Genomic DNA, 21,806 nt, shown 5'->3' with positions numbered 1-21,806 from the left:
GTGCCTGTTGCCTCTCATCCTACCACTGGGCACTACTGAAAAAAGTCTGTCCCCATCCTCTCTACAGCCTCCCTTCAGATACTCATACACATTCATAAGATCTCCCCTCAGTCTTCTCTTCTCCAGGCTGAACATTCCCAGCTCTCTCAGCCTGTCCTCATAGGAGAGATGCTCCAGGCCCTTAATCATCTTAATAGCCCTCCACTGGACTCGCTCTAGTACCTCCATGTGTCTCTTGTACTGAGGAGCCCAGAGCTGGACACAGTACTCCAGATGCGGCCTCATCAGGGCTGAGTAGAGGGGGAGGATCACCTCCCTCGACCTGCTGGCAATGCTCTTCCTAACACGACCCAGGATACCATTGGTCTTCTTGGCCACAAGGGCACATTGGTGGCTCATGGTCAGCTTGTTGTCCAGCAGGACTCCCAGGTCCTTCTCCGCAGAGCTGCTTTCCAGGAGGTCAGCCCAAAGCCTGTGCTGGTGCACGGGGTTATTCCTCCCTAGGAGCAGGACTCTGCACTTCCCTTTGTTGAACTTCATGAGGTTCCTCTCTGCCCATCTCTCCAGCCTGTTGAGGTCCCTCTGAATGCCAGCACAGTCCTCTGGCGTATCAGCCACTCCTCCCAGTTTGGTATCATCAGCAAACTTGCTGAGGGCACCCTCTGTCCATCCAGGTCACTGATGAATAAGTTGAACAGTCCTGGAGCCGGTATTGACCCCTGGCAGACACTGCTAGCTACAGGCCTCCAACTAGACTTTGTGCCACTGAGCATAACCCTCTGAGCTTTGCCTTTCAGTCAGTTCTCAGTCCACCTCACTGTCTGCTCATCTGTCCCATACTTCCTGAGCTTGCCTATGAGGCAAGCTTTTTTTTATGTGGCCAGTTCTGTATATATGTTGAAAAGGTACAAGGAATTCCTAATCAGTAAATCATTTGGTATTAGATTCCAGCCAAAACTTTTGAAAAGTGAAGTCTATCTGATATGTGTTGATTGTTCATATAAGTTACTCTAAGCCTTTGTGAATCTCTGTTTTAATTTTTACTTCAGTGCTACGTTGTGGTAGATGTTAAAACAGCTGATTAACTAATGAGCACCTTTCGCTGTTTGGAGAGGGAAGGTAATTCCTTTAGACTTTGCCTGTATTTTGCTGTTGGCGCTCTTTCCTGACCCATGAAGCATACTCTGCTAGAAAGAGGCTTATCTCCCTTCCCTCAGTTGACCAAGAGGAGTTGTGATACTAGTTGGAAGGTCTACTGTAGTTCTGAAACTTGGATGTTTATGTGCATAAATTAAAGAACCTGTAATAGTGAATATTGAATAAAATACTAACATTACAGGCATGGTTATTGTGCTAACTGGATTTCTCAGTATCTTAATGTAAGGGTACAGTTCTTCAGTGCGTGTCGTGGCATTAAGTAATATGGGGCCCCTTAAAATAAGGGATGCTGGATTTATGAATATTCCAGTGTTAGAAAATTCAGGGAGGATTTACAAGAATTTTTGAAAAATGCCTACACAGCCTCCTCCTACAGGCTGGAGCAGAAGTTAAGTGTCCAGGCTGCCAGGCCCTTTTGAGAATTCCCATAGATAGTTAACTGAACCTTTTAAATAGCTTTTCACAGTTGTGTTTTGGGAGGTGGAGGGACATGGGGATTTTTTGTGTGTGTGAGCCAAATACCATTTCATTTGAACGCTGCAGTAGTGAAATTCTGAATGATCTAAAAATCTAAAACGGTGAAAATAGATTTGGAGAACAATACATTTGTTGAGACATAATTAGAATCTTTTTTTAATCTCTTCACTGGCTTCACATGCAAAACTATAATTCTGCCAGCACTTTCAGTTAACTACCTGCCTTTGTAGTCCCTGTCAAGCTGCAGAAGCTCTTTGCTCCCATTCTCCTCACCCATTTTTATTTTTTCCTGTCTCCTCAATGTCATCTTTTCTGCAGCCATTTATCTGTGATACTACTTGTGAGCTCATCTGCCTCTGTTTTGCCCGTATTTCAATTTCTTTTAGTGTTTCAAGTATAGAACTGTCTACAGTAAAATGTGCAGACTTCTCAATATATATATAGTCTCATACTTCTGCTTTCTTTAATATCCTTTTGTGTGGTCTCTTAAGTGTTGAACTAAATGCTACTGCAAACAAGTGAATACACTGGTCACCAAGTCCTGAACCTGATAAGTGATCCATTAAAGGGTTCAGAATGAATGCATAGCCTAACTTTCAACAACTTTGAACGGAAATGTTGAAAATCAAAACCAGAAAGGTCTTAGCTTCCTTAATGGTTTAGTGTTAAGATTTCTTTCGTTTCTAGGAAGAAGGGATTTCATCTCTTTAGAATAAATAGTTCTCTGTATTTTCTTTTCTTATATTCATTTTTTTTCTCTCCCATCCTCTCCAGCTTGTGAGGTGAAAATGGGGGATATCTCGCTGGGGAATGTGAGATATCATCATCTTTTGCCAAAGTACTCTAGAAGGGCTTGTAGGATTCTGTAGCAGGTTGAAGGCTTTGAGTCTTAACCCAGACGGCCCAAGCATGTGGAAAGTCACACCTCTGTCTTCCTTATTCTTAGACTTGTCATACTTTATCCATATGCCTAACATGATTGTACAGCTGAGAAAGGTACCTCTGTGGACAAGTGACTTCAGGATTACTCAGCCACATGAAACAGTATCTGTCCTCCTTCGGATCCATGTGCAATCTGTCTCTCTGCCTACACACCAGCTCTCAGTCTCCTTCTAGCTTATTTCCCTGTTCCAGTGTCTTCTGTCTTGGATTCCCAGTTCAAGTCCTTTTGTTAAGACCGGAGAGTTCTAGTCCCGCTTTCCCTCTAAACTCCCTTGTGTTTTTGACTTGGCCTTTCCAGAAGCAGCGTCTTTGTTTGCTCTTCATTGAGATCTATTCCTCTCCATCTCTTGTGCCATCCTCATTTTAAATGGACAGCTTCCTTTTCCCAAAAAGGTGGCTGTTCAAAACGTAGGCTCTCTGACCTCCAGCTTGGCTCATAGCAGTCCAAAAGAGCAAATGAAGGCAAATGCCTGATCGGGGCACCCCTCAGATAAATTTAGTCAGGTAGTTCTCACTCTAAAGCTTTTTTGAGTGGGATGGAAGGGTGTCACTTAAATCAAGTATTCACTAGTATTCTTTGCTACAGTTGAACCATTTTGGTGAGGGCTTCAGAAAAATTCAGCCTGGGAGAAGTGCCTTTTGTGGAAATAAATTTAGCTCAAAAGATTTTATAGAGCTCTCAGCAACTTCAGCAGTTTTTAAGAGAAGTATTAGCCCTAATACGGGATACTACCCAGCCTTTCTTATGCTTGCTTGTTCATTATAGCATTGCATGTTTTATGTCATTGACAAATGAATCTTTGTCACTACAAGTTTAGTATGCTGTATAAGTCAGGAGGTTTGCTAGCACGTTAGAATTCAAGCAAAACAGAAGTGAGTCCGAGTTCATGCAAAAGAGAAATTACAAGATGAAACAATTCTTGCAGTATAACCAAGAATTACAAGACATTGAGCATGTACACTTCAAGGACTTCTCAACATGACAGCACTTGCTGTACAACAGATAGGAGGGATAACTGCCTGAGTCTGGAAATGAAAAAGAGTACCCATGCTAAATATGTTATTCTAAGTATGTAGCTCTTGCACATATGATTTTTCAGTACTACGTGTGTTATTTTTGACAAACTGTTCCAGTTCACCTTCTTTTTCCCCACCTTTTTTTTTAAAGCAGCGGGAAGGAGTCACACATCTTCAACACGTCTTTAGTATGATAGTCTTTGAAGATAATTCTAAGAATATTCACAGTAACCACAATGAATAAAGACGGTTTTATCTTTCACAGACTTGTTACTTGTATACTGCTAGATCACAAGACATGGTATCACTGTCTCTCAGGGAGAGCTCACAAGAAGTTGAGAGGACAATCTTTTTCAAGACCTTGCTTACAGAAGCACAGATTGCTTGTTCAAACAACCTCATGAAGAGATTGTATCTCTCCTTGTGCACTAATTAAATGGGGGTGGAGGGGAATGATAACTAGCTTAGTCATTAAGACTACACCTGCACTAGGAAACTCAGCAGGGCCAGGGCATGTGTTGCAGCACTAGCCCATGATTGTCCATATTCAGTATGTTCTGTGGCATGATTTTGACCCGCAACAATCATCATGCTCCCCAACAATGCTTTGAGATGGAGAAAATGGGCCAGCAACTGTTTCTGATAGACAATAGGGAAGAGGCACTGCTCTTTTGAGGGAGGACAGGTTAGCCATATGAATGCAATCTGTTGTGCCATACTTCTTCGCAGTAAGAGGATGGGATCTGTCCTGTTTCATTTCCTATTGCAAATGCAGTACCAGAGACCAGTAAGACAAGGACTTGGTTATAGGACTGAGCTGTAAAAGAATATAACTATGACCAAAAGTTGGATTATTTTTAGCAGGTAAAGTCAGAGTAGGTTGATAATATTGTGAGTCCATAAGAGTATCTAAATGCTGTAGGAAATAAATATAATTAACATTTGGATTCTTCCAGAATAAGGGTTAGGAACCAGTCTTTATTTGTCAAAAAAAAAAAAAAACAAAAAACAAAACAACCCAAAACTTTGCTAATTGATGTGCGGCTAGAGAAAGGAGTGTTATGTGCAGCTCTTGAACTCATAAAGTTCAGGAAAATCAGTAAAAGTTGTTTGTCTGAAGTTGCTGAAACAACTTGAAAAGCAGCTGTATGTATAAGAATTCCTTTATAAAGCACTGATATTCAAGTGCTGATTAGTGTTCAGAAGTACCAGAAAATAACTTATTCCTTAGAGTTCTGACTTTTCCCTCCAAAGCATGCTAATTATCTACACTTGAATTGAGTCAGAGCATCAGGATCTACCTTTCAATCTTATTAAAAGTCCAAAATTAAATAATGAAGAGAATCGTTAGATTAAAATATCAAGCATCCTTTGCTGTGAAACATTTTCCTTTTACTGGAATAGCGCTTACTAATCCTATGATAGGGTTTGTATTGAATACTGATTTTTGAAAAGCCAGTGCTGTTTCCTGTAGAAGCAGCATTTTCCTGACAGCCTTCAGAAAATCCAGGTCTGCTTAGCTTGTGAAATATATGAAGGGCTTGCCTTACATGCAGAACATACTGGTGGTCCTAGGAATGCTATACCAGGCATTCTTGAAAAATGAGTATCTCCAAAGATAAATGCCTTTCTAAAATACTGTTTTAGGTCCTTCCTGTTCCATTTTTGATCTAACTGTACTTGACTTACTATGGCACAGAAAGATTTTTACTACTCTTTCTCCCCTTTGAGTTTCTGCTTTTAATTTTGTCTCTGTAATCTTTGACCAGCTTGCTTCATACCTGCAAGTTTGAATCTTGTTTCTTTTGGTCCCTATGCCATAGTGTCTTTCCTAGTGGTATTCATTAAGTAACATACCAACTGTATATTGCTCCCATTTGTGACCCTGTGTCCTTCTCTTCCATTGAGTTATTTCCCATATTCATATTAAATATTGGAGTTGTGTCATGTGTCAGAAACAAGGTCCTCAGAGATCTCCCTGAACTCTTAGGTAGCTGCAGGGTTTCCCAGAAGACTTGTCAACTGGAATTCCTCAGGATTAGGAGGCCAGAGTGATTTCCTTGAGTGAACCTCAGGTAGCTGTGATTGCTCTGACTTAGCACTGTAGAAATCAGTCGTAGTTGTCCTGGGATAGACTCCTGGATTTTCACACGCTTGGGGAAGATGTGTCTTGCTTAGTGCCCTGTGCTGATGCTCTGGGAGAGCCTGCTGGTATGGCAGAGCCCCCTGCCTTGAGCAAAGTGTGTAGTTATTGTCCGATAGCAGCTATGGGATACACTAGGAATATTTGAATGCACTCCTTCAGATGTTTTATTCTGATTTAGGTGAAGACAAAATGTAAGACAGGAAATGATAGCGATTAAAATAAAAACCCAACCTTTTCATCATCAGTTAAACTGGGACAAAACATTTTAGAAAGCTGCTTTTTTTTTTTAAAAAAAAAAATCATGTGAGGTCCCATTAGAAACACTTGAGGAGAAATCTTCATTTGTGAAGTTCTTTAGTATGGACTGAGCTACTGATGGCAGACTTGGTCATTTCCCTGTCCTAATCCAAAACCTGCTGAGACTGAATTACACTCAGTATTGTTGGCTATTTTCTCTGTATTCATTTATTCCCAGTGCTCCATGTATCATCCCTCTCCCCCAGTAAATTTCTGATCGATTCAAATTTGGTTCATCCTGTATGGGTCTCCTTAAGGAGGCAGAGCCGTTTAATTTCTCCTGCTGTTTTGGATTATGTGCTAATTAACTGTTGTTTACCTTCCTTTATTTCTGGAGAAGGTTGAATTAATGAACACAGTTCTATCTTAAACAGTAAAACCAGATTGCTTCTATTTTTTTGTTGGTTTGTTTGTTTTCTCTCCTAGGAATATTAGCATAGTCTCTGTATTTACACATAGTTCTCTAACCTTGAGCAGCTTGGCAGTATAGCAATGACCATTATGCTATAATCAGTGAATATAATAAATATGAAAGTACAGTGAGCTCATGGAGAACAGAGTATAGGAAACTTTATTTCATAAAAATAAATAGGTTAATGCGATTTAAACAAAAGTCCTAACACTTCTCCAAAAAAAAAAAAAAGTCATTGAATTACTTGGCCAGCACTTTGATTTCTAATTGTTCGAAAGCAGTATAGTTATCTATGGAGATATAAGAAAAACAAGCAAAATGCTTTATGTATCTTTTAAAGATAATATTTAGATAATATTTTCTTTTAAACATGGTTGCAAAGAAAGATGCTATTTATCAAGTTTTCTTTCTCGCTGCCTGCAAAGGTCGTCGAAAACACTGGCTAGATGTGCTGTGCATTGTTTATGGTATGTGATCTAGGAGAAATTAAAAAAAAAAAAAGCCAGATTGTCATGGAAGTAAATGTCTTTATTTTCTCCCTTCTGCTTCTCCTCCCACCCTGCCCCTCTCTCTCAATCCTCTTTCCCCAATAAGCCGTAGTAATAAAGAACAGAAAAACACCTCCTGAAAAGATGTGATGTTCTATTACACACCTTTCTTTGTAATGCTTCTCGTTCAGTTAGCTTACTAGGCATTTATGTAAAGTCCAAAAAAGTGCAGGATTGAGAGAAAGGAAACTAGACAGTGAAAGGAAGGGATTGTTGCTATCCCAGCACTCGAACACTCTGTAGCTGAAGGGTGAAATTCAGGCCCCAGTGAGCAGGTTGGACTTTGAATTCACTACACAAGAAATGAGTTTTTCCAGGTCAGTTAATGTCTCGCTTTCTGAAGCCAGTGTGTTCCTAATGAGGGAAAACAACACAGGAAAGGAAGAGAGTAGTTTCTCGGCAACCTAGAACTGACTCATGCTGCCAGAATCATGACTAGGAGTTAGAGCCCTGCAAGCTTGCTAATGGAGGTATTTCTCTGATAATCATTACTTTCAATCTTTCCCTCGTCTCTTTGAGAAATAAATAAGTCAGATATTATAGTTTATCTGCTTGTCCCAGATATAACTTAGCTGCAGTACAGCAGGACATATGAAAAGGAATTCCTTCTCATCTTGTCTTCCTTAAGGAGACTTTATTGCAGTAGTCTGTGGTAATTCCAGAAGGTGAATCCTTTGTTTAAAAAAGAACAAGAAACAACCAAACAAACTCTAGTATTACATAGCACTGGTACAGACAGTAAGAACCAAATAGGATGATTTACACCTTAGGGTGGATGCAATAGGTTATATTTGCTTAACAAGTCAATTGATGAGATATTTGACTTTTCTTTTCCCCAAATCATCTAATTCACATAGATGAAATACTAAAGCAGCGTGATTAAAACAATTTATAATTATAAAATGCAGAGCATTTGGTGATTGCAGCAACAACAACCCTGCCATTCTGCATATTTCTTTTTTCCTGTGTTTAATTGTAATGTTTTAGATGCTGTTTCAAGAAACTCTGCAAAGATACTTTAAGTCAACATCAAGTGAAGCCTGCTGGACTTTACCACATGCTTCAGGTTTCACTGTTGGTAGGGATGCCTTTTTGGCTTTGGACTCTAATGTTTTTACTTATGTGTTTAGTTGTACTTTTTTTTAAAAAGATGAGGGAAGAGTTGTCACCTTTAAAATGGCTCTTGGAAATTTTTGAAGATCATACCTGATTTTTTGACTCTTTATTACAGTGTTGTTTTGCCTGGAAATGGTTTCTGTAAGGCTGGTTTAGAGATGTTGTAGAGCTACTTGACTTCCCCTATGACCGTAAATATCTTTTTGGCCAAAGAGGTGGGCAAAGAAGGATCTTAGAATATCACAGAAAAGACAGTATGTTAAAATAGCAGAACCCATCACTTCCTTATGCTGATGGGTGAAGCTACCAAATTTGGTATCACTGAATACTGTGATAGCCTTCCCGCTTTTAGGATATGGGACAGTGGCGGTCTGAGGAGGAGAAGGAAGGGCCTGCGAGATGGGCCTCTCTGTTACTGTACTAATCTTTTGCTGTACACCATACTTGATTTCTCTGGAATTGTAGGACTTGCTCTTAGAGGATTTTTATCCCAGAATGAAGACTGCAGCATACGTTTTGCTTCTGTGGCATGTGGAATTGTCGTCTCAGAGCAGTCTGCTCTCGGCACCCACAGATTCCGCTACTGAAGTCTTTAATTTTCTGTAAATTGTTGGAAGCAGGAAAGGAGGAAATAGGACTTCTGCCTAGTTCATTTCCCTCTGAACAGCTGGCATGGAAGGGTTATGCAGGTAGCATTGCCCAAGTGCTGGGAAATGAAATGGAGAGGCCACACTGAAGAGGACCATTGTGGATATAGCAGTAGTATCCTGTGATGACAGCATTATTACCTGGTAACAGTTAGAATCCAAACACTCTCATAGTACTGGTAAATCGCCCATCATCAGTCCGAGCCCATGACTTCCATTGTTGCAAGTGCCTGCATACAAATTATTGGGGTATTGTGTGTACCCTCAAGGATAGGGCTGGGAAGTAAACGTATTTGGAAGCTATATTGTGACTGACAAAGCAATGTAGGTATTTTATAATGTTAGCAACAATGTACTGGAACATGCTTCACCAAACTAGTGACGTTTAGTTGGGCAAAAATGGTTAGCCAGGGATATATACATACAATCCCATATCTGCAGTTTGCTTCCCAGATGTAAGTCTCATGCCTGCTGAATCTTGCTTGAAGGTGATTTTTACTTTGCAGGATATTACCAGTCTAGATTGCAGGGCAGGTTCAGTATTTCAAGGTTCTTCCTCTTAACCTGTTTGGAAAGTGTGGTGGTGTTTTAGGAGAACGAAGAATATTTCTTCTTATGAGAACTGAAATGATAATATGACCACAGAAATCGTTTCTGAACAAATCAGAAATGATAATATGAAGTCAACTGAAAAGAGCTGTTGCTGAATTTGTGGGCCTAACTAGCAGTCACTTGGGAACATCTGCTGCAGCCCGGAGACAGTGTCTTGAATGATGCTTTTTCACTGAGGAACCTTTTGGTTTAAGGTGTACTAATTGAGCTAAAGCCAGATTTCATCTTTGTTTATTCTTCCTCTCAAATTACGTGAAACAATCTGAGCCAATATGAAACTGTTTTTTCTAATTAATGTGTGCTAGATATAACTGCATTATAATTACATAATATTATATATTGCATATATTACATAGCCAAAATCATGAGTGTAGCACATGCATTACCAGGAGGCTAAACACACTAGTTAGATAATCTTTGCTTTAGCATCTTTTAGCATCATCAGACAAGTGAATGTTGCATTTGACAGTGTGAAAGCATGTACGCAGTCATGTTCATGACTGTAACTTTCAGCTACCTTTGTCACATAAGATTCCTGTTTCCTTATATTTTTGCAGTTCTTATTGCGGCTTTCTGTGTTAAGTGTCTTTAGAGGAATCCCCGAGAGCTATTGTAGCCCAGACAAATAAATGACTTTTTCATATTTTGCAACCAGCCTTGTTTCTTACTGGCTGAACTTATTCCTAGATAAAACCCCCAGCTCTCCCTGTCTGAAACGTGCTCAGAACTTGTTCCCTCTTTATTTATAGTCAAGAAGTGGATGACACCAGCTAATTTTAAAGACAGGTTGTCCTTGCCCAGTAAAGCTGATGCTTCTTCCTCTGTAACTTGTCAACTGGGCAAAAAGGCAAAGAGCATTACAAAGTAGTTTGACTCCCTCTGACTCTGTGAACCTTCCCCTTTGCTCTCTGTCATTCATTCTTTTTTGTTGGTTAAGATGAAGAACCAAGTGCATTCTTTTTCCTATAAAGCTCAGCTTTTTTTCCTGTCTATCCTTGGATTTAGTTTTCTTCCCTCTAAGTTTACTCTGGTAATCTAACCCATTTGCACAGAAAATTGGATCAGTCCTTCCTCCTTGCTTTCTGAATTATCCTCCTGCTCCCTTTCTCTCATCCTAGCCCATCCTTTTTCTTCACCTTTGACAGCTGAACAATTTTCAGTTGGCATACAGGGTCATTGAGATTGCGGAGTCTCCTTCAAGTCTCCTTCCTTATTAAATAAGTAGTAGTCTCCTCCCCCACTGTGAAACCATTTTTCAGTCTGGATGTGTTCATGCCTTCCTGCATTGACTATCATGACCTCTTTATTCACTTGGCTCTATCTCTCTTTTGCTTCAGTTATCCAAAGACCTGTGACTAAATATCTTTCTCTCTCCCCTACAAAACAAGTTCTTATTTTCTACAAGTCTCTTGCTTTGATGCCCAATTCTCTTGCATAAAATTTTAGCTTCCTATCTAGGCACAGCAGAGCTCTGCTATCTTTAGGCCCTATTTACTTCTTTACTGCTCCTTGAAGCTGTCTCGTTTCTCTTGCCAAAAATAAGGTTTGAACAACTGCATAACTAGGGGGATGTTTTTCAAATTAAGCATTTTGTCTAACTATCAGATACCTTACCAGATTTTGCTGTCTGCTGGTGATAAAGTTAACTGCGTATATCTGTGTGTTTAGCAGTTCTTTACGTTAAGTAAAGAATAGTACTGTGCAGTGTAACAAAGATCAGACATGTTCTTATTTTGGAAACAGAATACACAATATCAGATTTCTTTTTCTACATGTCTTGCATTTTTAAATTTCCTTTTAACCTCATTATATGTCTAATTTAAGCTATGGGCTCTAGGTCAGGGTGACTTGGTTTTCCTTGCCAGTGAAAGTTATATTGATATTATAATATAGTTTAAGAAAAGAACTGTATTTTACTCATTGACCCTCAAATATTGGAAGCTGAACTAAATTTTACAACATCAAAGTCTTTCTAAGACTTTTTGTGACTATCCAGACTGTTGTAGCTGACCACTTTGAACATCTAGATTTATTCTTTTTTTGAACTCTTCTTCCTAACCTCTTTCATTATGGTTTTAGAGAGAATACAGCGAAGTTGTTTTCAAAAATATAACTTTATTTGCCAGCCAGTTAGTATGAGCTATGGAAGGTTCTCAGAGCTGCACTTTGGAGTTTTAAGGAAGTTTCCTGTAAGATTTGAGGAGTTGTATAGAAGTTGAAGGTCTGCTAATAACCTCTTAGTCTGAAGGGAAAGTCTTTGTGAAGTGGGGTGAGTTCTGAGAGGGTCTCTATTTTATACTGCGGTTTTAAAAAAAGTTTAGCTCATTGTTCTATTACATCCTTTTATAAATAGAGAATCTTTACCTGATATAGACACCTACTTATTTGCTTTTTGTGATTTTTTTTTTTAGTCCCAAGAGTTTCTGGAGACTTTAATTAAAAAACAAACAAACAAAAACCCCCCCCCAAAACCCCTTTCCTTTCAATCTGAATGCTATGTAGAATTTTAAAAGAATGAAAACTCAATGTATTTCTGTTAGGTAATAACTGTATATTTATTGTGTGTACTTGGATATGAATGGAGCAGATGGGTTCAGTTTGTCATGTACAGCCTAGGAGGTGATTTTGGCTAATTTAAACCTTTAGAAAAGGCTGATTGTTTAGATTATCTGTGGATGTGAGGCATGGAATGATAGAGGGAACTTCAAAATGAAAGGCAGGGGAAGGAGGGAAGTGATGGACAAAGCCTGTTAAACTGCTGAGCGCCTTTTTCTCCAGTGCATTCAGCTCAGTGAGTTAATTGGTTACATCACACCAACCCTGATTGCTGGAGGGATTCCACAGAGCAGGGAATTTCAGCAGTAGCTTGCACAGCTGAGTTTGGTGCTTGTAGGCTGCCTATGATGGCATGGTGCTACAATTTGAAGCCATTTTGTGACTTGGTATCTACCACAGTTTTTGGTGTTTGTGCAGTATGTGGAAACTTAGCTTACACTTGCAGAGGAACATTGGAGAAATATATATATATATATATTTAATAAGAGGAACCACCCGTGACATCTGGCAAAACCTTGTAAAATTCAGCAGGTACTTGGGTATTTTTGGCATTTACCTGTTGTCAGAAGCTTCTAGAAATTCTCCCTTTGCATAAGCAGGGGAGGTGAATCAGATGGGCTGAGGAACAATTCTACCTTTTGAAATTTCTCAATTTCTCCCTCCTGTCTCCTCGTGAACTTAAATGCATCTGCCATGTCCCCAGAAGCCATTTCAACAGCTTACCCTTTTACCTTTATATGCAAGGACCTCCCGCTGCCAACCGTGACCAAATCCTATGTCTCATTCTGTGCTTTCTGCCATCTCGTCTGAGCCTCTTCTTTTTCCTTGCTTACTTCTGCTGGTTTATTTTTATTTATCAGTGGAATTCTTTGCCACACAAATTACCCCTTCGGCTAGTTCTCAGCATCTCCCATTAATTCTATTATGATGTCTTTGCAAAATTAATCTGTTCTGGTCTGTAACCATGGCATTCTCATACATGGTGCACTCCCTCTTGCCGTTGTTGTGCTTCTGAGTCCTCCTTTCTCTAGTACTCTTATGCCAGAGGAGTCTAAATCAATGGCTTACTGCTAATCAATCCTTAGTCAGTAGCTTGTTCTATTTTGATCGGAGTAAATGCAGTCCCATGGATCAGGCCTGAGAGATTTTCATTAGGAGGGAAGTGGAGGGACTAGTTACCTGGTTTGTTGGAGATTTTTGTGATTTTAGTCACAAAGAAGTTAACAAAAGGCTATGTATTTTTAACATGGAACTAATGCCAGACTGAATCAATAACATAGCTTGGACTAAAAGAATTGTAGCTAAATTTATAAAACCACAGTCGCCATGTTTTCTTCCCGTACCTCATATACAGTTGTTCAGTAGTTAGGACACTCCTATGAGAGGTACACAACATCTCCTAAGATATGGATATCAGTCTCTCATCAGTGCCTTCCAGGAGAGTGTTATAAACACTAAACACTAGGAGAAGCTGAGAACAATCCACCCATATTTAAAATATTTTATCTGGAGCAGAGACCAGTGTCCCATTCCCCTGACTCTAGGTTCATTCTTTGTCAATGATGCTTTTACACAAAATTGAAAAGCATCTCAAAGAGCAGTTTTGGGATTTGGGAATTGGAGAGGATTCTGGTATGATCACATCCAAACTAGACTTAAAAAATGCATCTTTTTTCTGGAGATCAGTTCTGTTTTCACATGGTTACTTGATTTCATATCAGTAGGCGATTTAGACGTAAGATCAGGAATAATTAATCTTCAATCTTTCAGACAGTTTTTAAGGAATATAGTGTAATATTTCTCATTCTGTGAGCACTCACACCTTTTGAGTAAATGAAGATGTATGGCTGATTATGATAGTTATTTCTTTGGGAAGAATATTAATGTTGATTGATATTTCTTGTATATCAGATATCTAATCTCTTTGACTGAGAAAGACTGCCCTCTTTTGGATGTAATTAGAATCGATTGATTGTCAAGACTCCAAAGTGCAAGTACTTGAGGTTGTTCTCCCTTGTCTCTAGTAGAAGCTGTTTATCCTCATGGATAGCCCTGGTGGGCAGCGTATTGATATTAACTTCCAGGTTGCTGTGAATATTCTGTGGCAGTAATTGACATCTTCAGTAGGATATGAAGTTAGTTTTATGTATATATAAATCATACTATATATCATATATATTGTGTATGTATATGTATATCATACTTCAGAAAAAGATTATGGAAATGTGGGCTCTCCATATTTCTAATACTTTGCTCTTTCTGTGAAATCATGTCTGTCCATGACTCTCTAGGGTTTTTGTTTTTCTGTTTTATCAGTTTACTTTAAAGTTTTTCTGCATAGGTTGCTATTTAATTACCTCCTCCTTTTCTATTTTAAAACTCTACTTTTTGATATTTTGACCTTTTGACCTAAAAAGCAGAGTACAAATAACTTTGATCTTCAGCATCATAAATCGACAGAGGTAATTAAAATTTCAATAGAGTTGGCAGGTGAGTGACAAACCAAAAAAAAAAAAAAAAAAAAGTGCCACGAAGGAATGAGTGAAGTTCTTAAGTCAGTCCTGGGTTCAGTTCTAGCAAATATGTACCACAACTTGTAATCTTCTAAATGACACTTGGAGACCTATATTAAATGGATTGATTGCAATTCAGTTCTGTGTTCAAAATCTGTGTTCAAAAAGTTGTTCAAATCTCATCAGACAGGTCAAGGATTGGGCTTGTAATTTTAGCTACCAGTTCAGAGCTTGGCACTGAAATAGTTGCTGTTCTGTGTTATCACAAATATGTCTGATTAAAGTAAAAGACTGACTCTGTGCTTAACTAGCCTGGGGGAAAACAGTCTCTGTTTTATACTTGAAGGCAGTACAGTATTAACTCGTGTCAGTGTCTGGAGCCTGGTTAACCTGAATGTCTGTGTTTATTTCAATAAATTTGAATATGATTGTTTATAATTCTATAATGTTTTAAAGACTTGGTCATGGACCAGGACCATGCTGTGCTAAGAGCTTGAATAGTGTGTCTTTACTCCAGGGAACACTCAGTCTAGGCATAAGACAAGAGGAAATTGATGGATATAGGCAGCATATTAACATAATATAGTAGTGCTGGTTAGTAGGATGCTTTTCAAGACTGAAAAATTCCCTCTTTCACATCCAGACAGATTATCATACACATCCTGAAATAATATTTTGACTTAAAGCTGCATGCCCGTGATACTGGAGTTGTATTGACTATGCAAACTAAATGCAGAAAATGTAGTCATCAGCTTGCTAAATCATATGTACTTTATGGCCTTGTTAGATAAAACTGCCCCTTGGCAGCCTTTCCTATCTTTTTTGTTTTATTAATGAGTAGTTTTGCTTTGCATTTTGAAACAGGACATTCCTCTTTTGGCAAGCAATGCTTTCTGGGGAAGCTAATGCTGGCTATGTATGAGATAAGTGATGATTCTCAACATAGGAAAGATACGCAACTAATTTATGAATCTTTATCTTTTGTAGGCTATTGAGCAGTTTCTTCTAACTGCATCAGAATAAGTTTACCTAGTTATATATTTTTAAATGAAATAATGAAACAGCTTTCTTTTCAATTGCGTGGGTGGAAGCGGCCCAGTCCAGGGTTTGTTTCGTCACAACATCGTGGCAGAAAGAAATTCTATTGGGTTGTTTCTGGTGGGTTTTTTTTTTTTTTCTTGTTTAACTCTTGCAGAGATTAGAGTTTCTGTTTCATTCTAATATTGGACATGCTGGTGAAATGGAAGACTTCTTGGTGTGCTTCAGTGGAGGAAGTCTGTAGTTATGAGACACTATTGGGATGTTTAAGCCTCTGGTTCTGTGTACAAAATTAAAGACTGTGTGTGAAATACAGTTCCCTTTGATATTAGTGGAAAAACACCTATTAACTTCCATAGGTCCAGATTGTTACTCTATCTGCATACTGGACTGAATTTACTTTAGAACTTAGTTTATGATGATCAATAGTGGAATTAATAGTGGAAATAGTTAATAGTGGAAATTTGTTTATTTAAAAAAATATAAACCTTGTGTAACTAATGTAACATTTTATACTTTACTTGATTTGTGAAAATAATTAGAATATTTAAAGCAAAAAAGTAAGATAAGCTTAGAAGCTGTATAGATAAAATCTTTATTCAGATACCTCTGCCTTTGGTTTTGAACAGATTCTCAGAAAGTAAGTAAAAAACCTGGAAATGTTGCTGTCTAAAGTAGTTAGCTTTGCTGCGGAGTTCTTCAAAGACACACAACCCCTGCCAAAATTCACTTGCTGAGTAGCTTATAGTAAATAGCTAGATTAAAGACATCTTGTAAAACAGAAACTGCTTCATGTACATACTCCAAGAGTTGCAGTATGAAAGACTTTCCTTTTCTCTAGTTTTCTGACTTGGATTAGTAATAAGATGATGTAAAGTAAGAAAACAAACTTATGACTGTATTGGAAACTTGCTAACATTTGATTTCTATACCCTTTAATGCATATACTATTTTAAGATACAGTCATTTTTGGCTGGCAGAGTAAATGGAAGGAATGTATGTATATCATCAATATTTTTAGTGATTTTCCTCCTTCCCCACTTTTAGGGTAAAACTGCATTTAAAGCATATTTTGTGCAGTTACCATTTCTGCTTTCAAAACGAAATGTAAACCACAGTCTGATAAATAAGACTTTGAGTTGATTTTGAGGTCACACAGCCAAAAGGCTGTGACTTGTGTTCTTAACAGATCTTGAGAGACATGTTCCCCTTGACTTCCAGTACATCACACAGTCTGTAGTAACTGAGCACTGCAATACTGTTTCCTTAGGAAGTGTATGCAAAAGTTAGGGAAATATAGATCCAGATTTTTATTGCTGGTACTCATTTCTCAGTGGTGGACTGGACTGAATCACCAGAGTCTGTGCAAAAACCTTTGGAAGGTTAACATTTGGATTCAGATTTCATTGTTTAGGTCTGTCAGAATGCTACTGTACACTGAGTGGATTTTTAATGGAAGGAAGCCTTTTCTCAGTTCTCTGTTTATTCTTTAGTTTCATATTTTTCTCTGCCCGCTATTTTCATTCTTGATACTTCTTTTCCTTCACTTTCCTCTTGCACTGTCAAATTCCTTCACTTGTGTTGATCTCTCTTCCATCTCAAAACTCCACATTTCTATTGTATGCAGACTGTTTAGTTCTTCTTGCCTTTTCCTTGTGACACACTAAATTATTCTCCACTGAAGAAGTCTAGACATACACTTCCTGCTACGGAGCTTCTTTTCTTTACTGCCAATATATCCCACTCAGCTCAATTGTTGATTCTTATTTTCTGTTGGGTCATTTCACCTTTTACTTCTGCCCTCCCTCAAGAACATTCCTACTCGCATTTCAGATCATCTGCCTCACTGCAGTGCTCACTCTGGGACCTTTATCAAACCTTCCTCTTCCTCCGCTCCCCAAGAAGTCCAGTCATTCTCTCTCCCTTATTTTACATTCGTCTCTGTGATTCGCAGTCATCAGCTTGTCTAATTTATCACATTCTCTGGTAAAGGACCTGAAGGCCTCTGCAAAATTTGGAAAAGGGCAGTTTAATAGGTAGCTTCTGGCAAGATAGAGTTGATCCACATTTCTTTGGGATGTGAGAAAGGCAGAAAGAGCAAGTGGGGATGACACAGTATGTGTGGAAACTTCTGAGCTTGAATTGCAATGATTCTGGCAGGGCACACTGCACAAGGTGTAATGTGTGGTAGCGGGTATTGTCACCCTAAAGTGACTTCTTTTGCAACATCGTCCTTTTAATAAGAGTTACTATTTCCAGAAAAGATACTTTCAAATGGGAATATTCTAAAGCTCACCACTTAAGTATCTCCTGTTCTTGTGGATGTTGAGTTCAAGACATTTCAACACTTCTGGAAAATCAAAGCATTCTTGTCCCGATGTCATGAGGAAGTATGACTTACACACCTGATTTTTAATTTCATCGTGGTAAGCTCTAGGCCTTGGCAAATTAGGCAGTTGCTTGGGATGTAGCAAAACAGCCCCAAGGGCATCTCGAGAGCTCCTTCCTATCAGCATGGAACAGACTCGCTCTCTCGTCTGTGTTCCGCTGCTCAAAGTGGTCTGCAGTGCCAACGCGGCTCAAACTGTCTCTAGTTCTCACTGAAGAAAAAGGAAAAAAAAAAAAAAAGACGTGAAGTGTACAGCATAGGGCAGAGGAACAAGCAGATTCCCTGTTGATGTTGATAAAAGGCGTAAAAACGAGAAGGTGACACGCTTTCCCCACCCGTCTCTTCTTTCCCCACCACCTCCCCACTTCCTTCCCTATCCCATTAGCCCACATTCTCTTCCTGCCCAGCCCTCCAGTGCTGCCTAATCTCATTTACAGGGGCTGCTGCCAGATCTGCAGGCAGCTGCAGTTCCTTGGCCGCTGTTTGCGGTGAGCGAGCCGAGAGCGGCGAGGAGGAGGAGGGGTGCTGCGTGGCGGAGCGGCAGCAGCACCTTTGACGTGCCCGTCCCCCACGTGACGGCCGCTCCATTGCGGGGAGGGAGCTGAGCTGCCGCTGCTCCGGCAAAGCTGGGGGGAGCCGCAGCCTCAGCGGCGGCGGCAGCAGCAGCAGCTCCTCCGCCCGCAGTGCGTGTGTGTCTGCGTGTGCCTGCGCGCGCGTGTGATGAGCGATCGCCGCGTCCCTCCGCCTGCTGCCGCCTGACACCGACCGCGCGGGGCGCGCCAGGAGCGGCGGGAGGAGGCGAGGAGCCGCGGCCACCGCGCAGTGACCTTGGCCCGGGAGGTAAATGAGCGGGGCGGGGAGGCGGGAGCTGCGCGCCGCGCCGCGCCGCGCCGCGCCGCTGCCCGGCGGAGGAGGGGGCGCCGCCGCTGTCCGCGGTGCTGAAACCGCGGGCGCCGCGCTGGGCTGCCTGCAGGGCGAGCCGGTTCGCGCTGCCATTTGGAGCCGAGAGGCGCGCGCGGCGTGGGCAGGGCAGGGCAGGGCGAGCCGGCGTGGCGGGCACGCTGCAGTTAAGCCCGCAGCCTGGAGGTCTGGGGAGGAGGCGGGGGAGGCGTTGGAGGGAAACGTTTGGACGGGAGCTCAGCCTTCCAGGCTCTCCGCAGCCGCCGGCGTGGTCTGTAGATGGAGCACATTTTTACACCTGCGTGCAAAGCCGGAGCTACGGCATGATCTGAGCTCTTGCTTAGAGCAGCTCCCGTGTGGCCGGGGGGAGGGCGGAGAGGAGCCGGGGCTGGCGGCGGAGCCGGTTTTTTGCAGTGAAGTAGAATGAAAGTAGGTGAAAGCAACCAGGAAGGTTTTCTAGCTTGTTTCTTCCCTTCCTTCTATCACCTGCCACCCTCCCTCTTGGCATATGTGTAACAGTACACACATGCTTGTAAATTAAAGAGAAGTTCAAAGCAGCTGGTTTGCTTTTTTTGTGTGTTTGTGGGTTGTGAAAGTCGCTACGGCCTGAACCGTGAGGAGAGGACGCTGCTGAATACAGTCACGGGCCAAGTCAGCCAATTCAAAGCTGTGGTTTGGAGGGTGCACAATATCCCTTGGTGCAGGCTGTGTAGAGGAGGGAGGAGTGCTTTGTGAGAAGGTACCTGTGTGATACGGTGGTTAGTGGTATGTCAGGGAGCTATTTGGAGTGACAATTCATTAACGTCTAGATTAGATTAACATATTATATGCATTCATTATCTGCATGCAAAAGAGAGTAATGACAGTAAATAGTGGATAAGCTGCTTTGCCCCAGTGTAAATACCTGGTGGAGAAAACATACACTGATTGTGATAACGTTAGTAGAAAGTCAGGTCCATTAATCAGCAGTGAAGGAAGGAGACCTGAGGCGGTGTCTTATGAAAACCACTTTTACCTTTCACAGTGCAACATTCAGAAGCGGATCAAAATTGTGGGACATGGCACAAGGAAATAATTACGGGCAAAGCAGCAACGGGGTGGCTGATGAATCCCCAAACATGCTGGTGTACAGAAAGGTAAGCCTTTGTGTTTTGCAAAATCTGAGGAAGGGACTTCAGAAAATGGTTAAGTCCCGACTGTTTTGCCTAGCAAGTAAGGCCATTATTTTTGCTGTTTCTGCCCACCTTCCTGAATAGAGGCTGCTCCTGTGCTTTACCATGCATGTAGCAATATGATTTCAGAACATGATAATCTGATACTAATTTGGAATGTTTTGTTTCTGTTGACATATTTGTTTTTAAAGCAGCTTAAATGGCATGTGAAAAGTAGATCTATATCTGAGTTATTTTATAGACTTTTTTTAAAGAAATGATTGTATTTGTTGTTCTGAATGTTAAAATACACACACATGTGTCAACTTTACATCATGTGCAGGAACAGTTGGTTTTGAATTTGTTTAAAACATTCTCTTATGTTGTCTGAAATGTCTAAGATAACTCTCCCTCTTTTGTAATGCTTGATATATTTCATTCACTTTCTGCATTGATACATATGGGATGTGATGGTGGTGGTGGTGATGTGTCAGAGACTGGAAAAGTATTTGAGTTTTTTTGTTTGTTTGTTTTTTACAAGTTCTCACTGGTTACATCTATCTGTAAAATGAGTTCAGATATTTTAAAACTAAATATTAGCTACGTATTACAATATCTTGTATTTCTTTCTCTGGGACAGAGAGTCTCAGAGTGCAGGAAGAATGGTGCAGAGTGCAGCACCATTAACTTATTTCATATGAGGGGAAAAACAGATTAAAGGTATTACTTATCTGCAATCGCCAGAACTTAAGAAAAAGCATACACTCCAGGGATTCTCTCTGCAAAAGGATTTCTAATATGGTTATTTTAATAGTATCAATATACAGATTTCCAGACATTGAACTCCAATAGTGGGGTTTATTTAGCCACTGTGCTTTCATTTAAGTGACAATAAAAGCTTGGGAATTTTGAGATGGGTTGATACGTTTTTTAACTTGGCAGTTGTGTTTATTTTGATAAAACTTTAATTGCATTTATCAAAAAAGAATAACAAAATAAATTCTAATAATAATGGAGAAAGGTAACTTTATTCTCAGAGACTGAAATATATTATTATGTAACTACCTGTCTATTCCTAGAGTTCTGTGCTTTTTAACTTGTTTGTGGTTGTTTTAATCAGGTGGAAAAATCAATGCTTATATTTTGTTAGAGGCATTGACTTTTATTTTTGCAAGTTAGCTGTAGCACATCTAATATATGCTCAATTGAGTCTTAATACAACATTGATAGTAAGACAAATTGATATGAGGTGAACTGAGGTGTTGTCATTAGTTGTGGTAAGTCTTTTTTTTCCCAGAAATTATAAAATTGTCTCCAACTGAAGTCTGATGTATACTTTTTTATTCCATATTTTCAAATATGATGCTGATTTCAGTAAGTTTTAATGGTATTTGCTATTTTGAAAAATGAGGCTATTTTTACGTAAGTGATTAGAAGTGAATTTATTAACTTGACCGTAGTATCCATATGTGTAGGAATGAACATCTAGAATAATATGTGGTCATTTTGCCATTAGCATCACAAGTGTGTTTGAGAATGAAATTTTGTGTGTGAACGAATATGTCAAAATATGCTGTGTATATTAAAAACACAACATATCAAAGCTTACATTGTAGTTTTATAGGCTTTTGATCTTTCAAAACAGAGCCTTTCCCTATTTCTCATTTTCCGTACTCGGAAAGAAGCCTCTTTTCTACTTATTTAGTATACAGAAAAAAAATACAGAGAATTTGTGTTTGTCTTCTCCTGTGGTATCTTTGTCTGAGGAGCTGGCCAAGCTTGTGACCCATTATGTTTAGTGTGACCTCATGCTACAGTTTAACATTGTCCCTGAGCAGCCTCCAGATTCAAAGGAAACTTTTGAGATAAGTGACACGAACCCTGGGG

General features: G+C 39.9%; 1 protein-coding gene across 6 annotated transcripts in view; it reads left to right on the top strand.

Moving 5' to 3' along the window:
• Positions 1–21,806, top strand: part of RGS7 (regulator of G protein signaling 7) — a 290,217-nt gene that overhangs the window by 12,581 nt on the left and 255,830 nt on the right. For 5 of the 6 annotated variants that reach the window (XM_064509374.1, XM_064509372.1, XM_064509371.1 and 2 more), the window contains one exon: positions 19,793–19,904. In XM_064509374.1, the coding sequence (XP_064365444.1) occupies positions 19,827–19,904 (78 nt within the window). In that variant the 5' untranslated portion in view covers positions 19,793–19,826. Of the gene's footprint in view, positions 1–18,113; positions 18,709–19,792; positions 19,905–21,806 lie in introns of those variants that run through there. The other variant, XM_064509369.1, reaches the window with a different exon arrangement.

This window comes from Dromaius novaehollandiae, chromosome 3 (assembly GCF_036370855.1).
Source record: "Dromaius novaehollandiae isolate bDroNov1 chromosome 3, bDroNov1.hap1, whole genome shotgun sequence".
Lineage (NCBI taxonomy): Eukaryota > Metazoa > Chordata > Aves > Casuariiformes > Dromaiidae > Dromaius > Dromaius novaehollandiae.
This window is presented reverse-complemented; position numbering and strand designations above follow the sequence as displayed.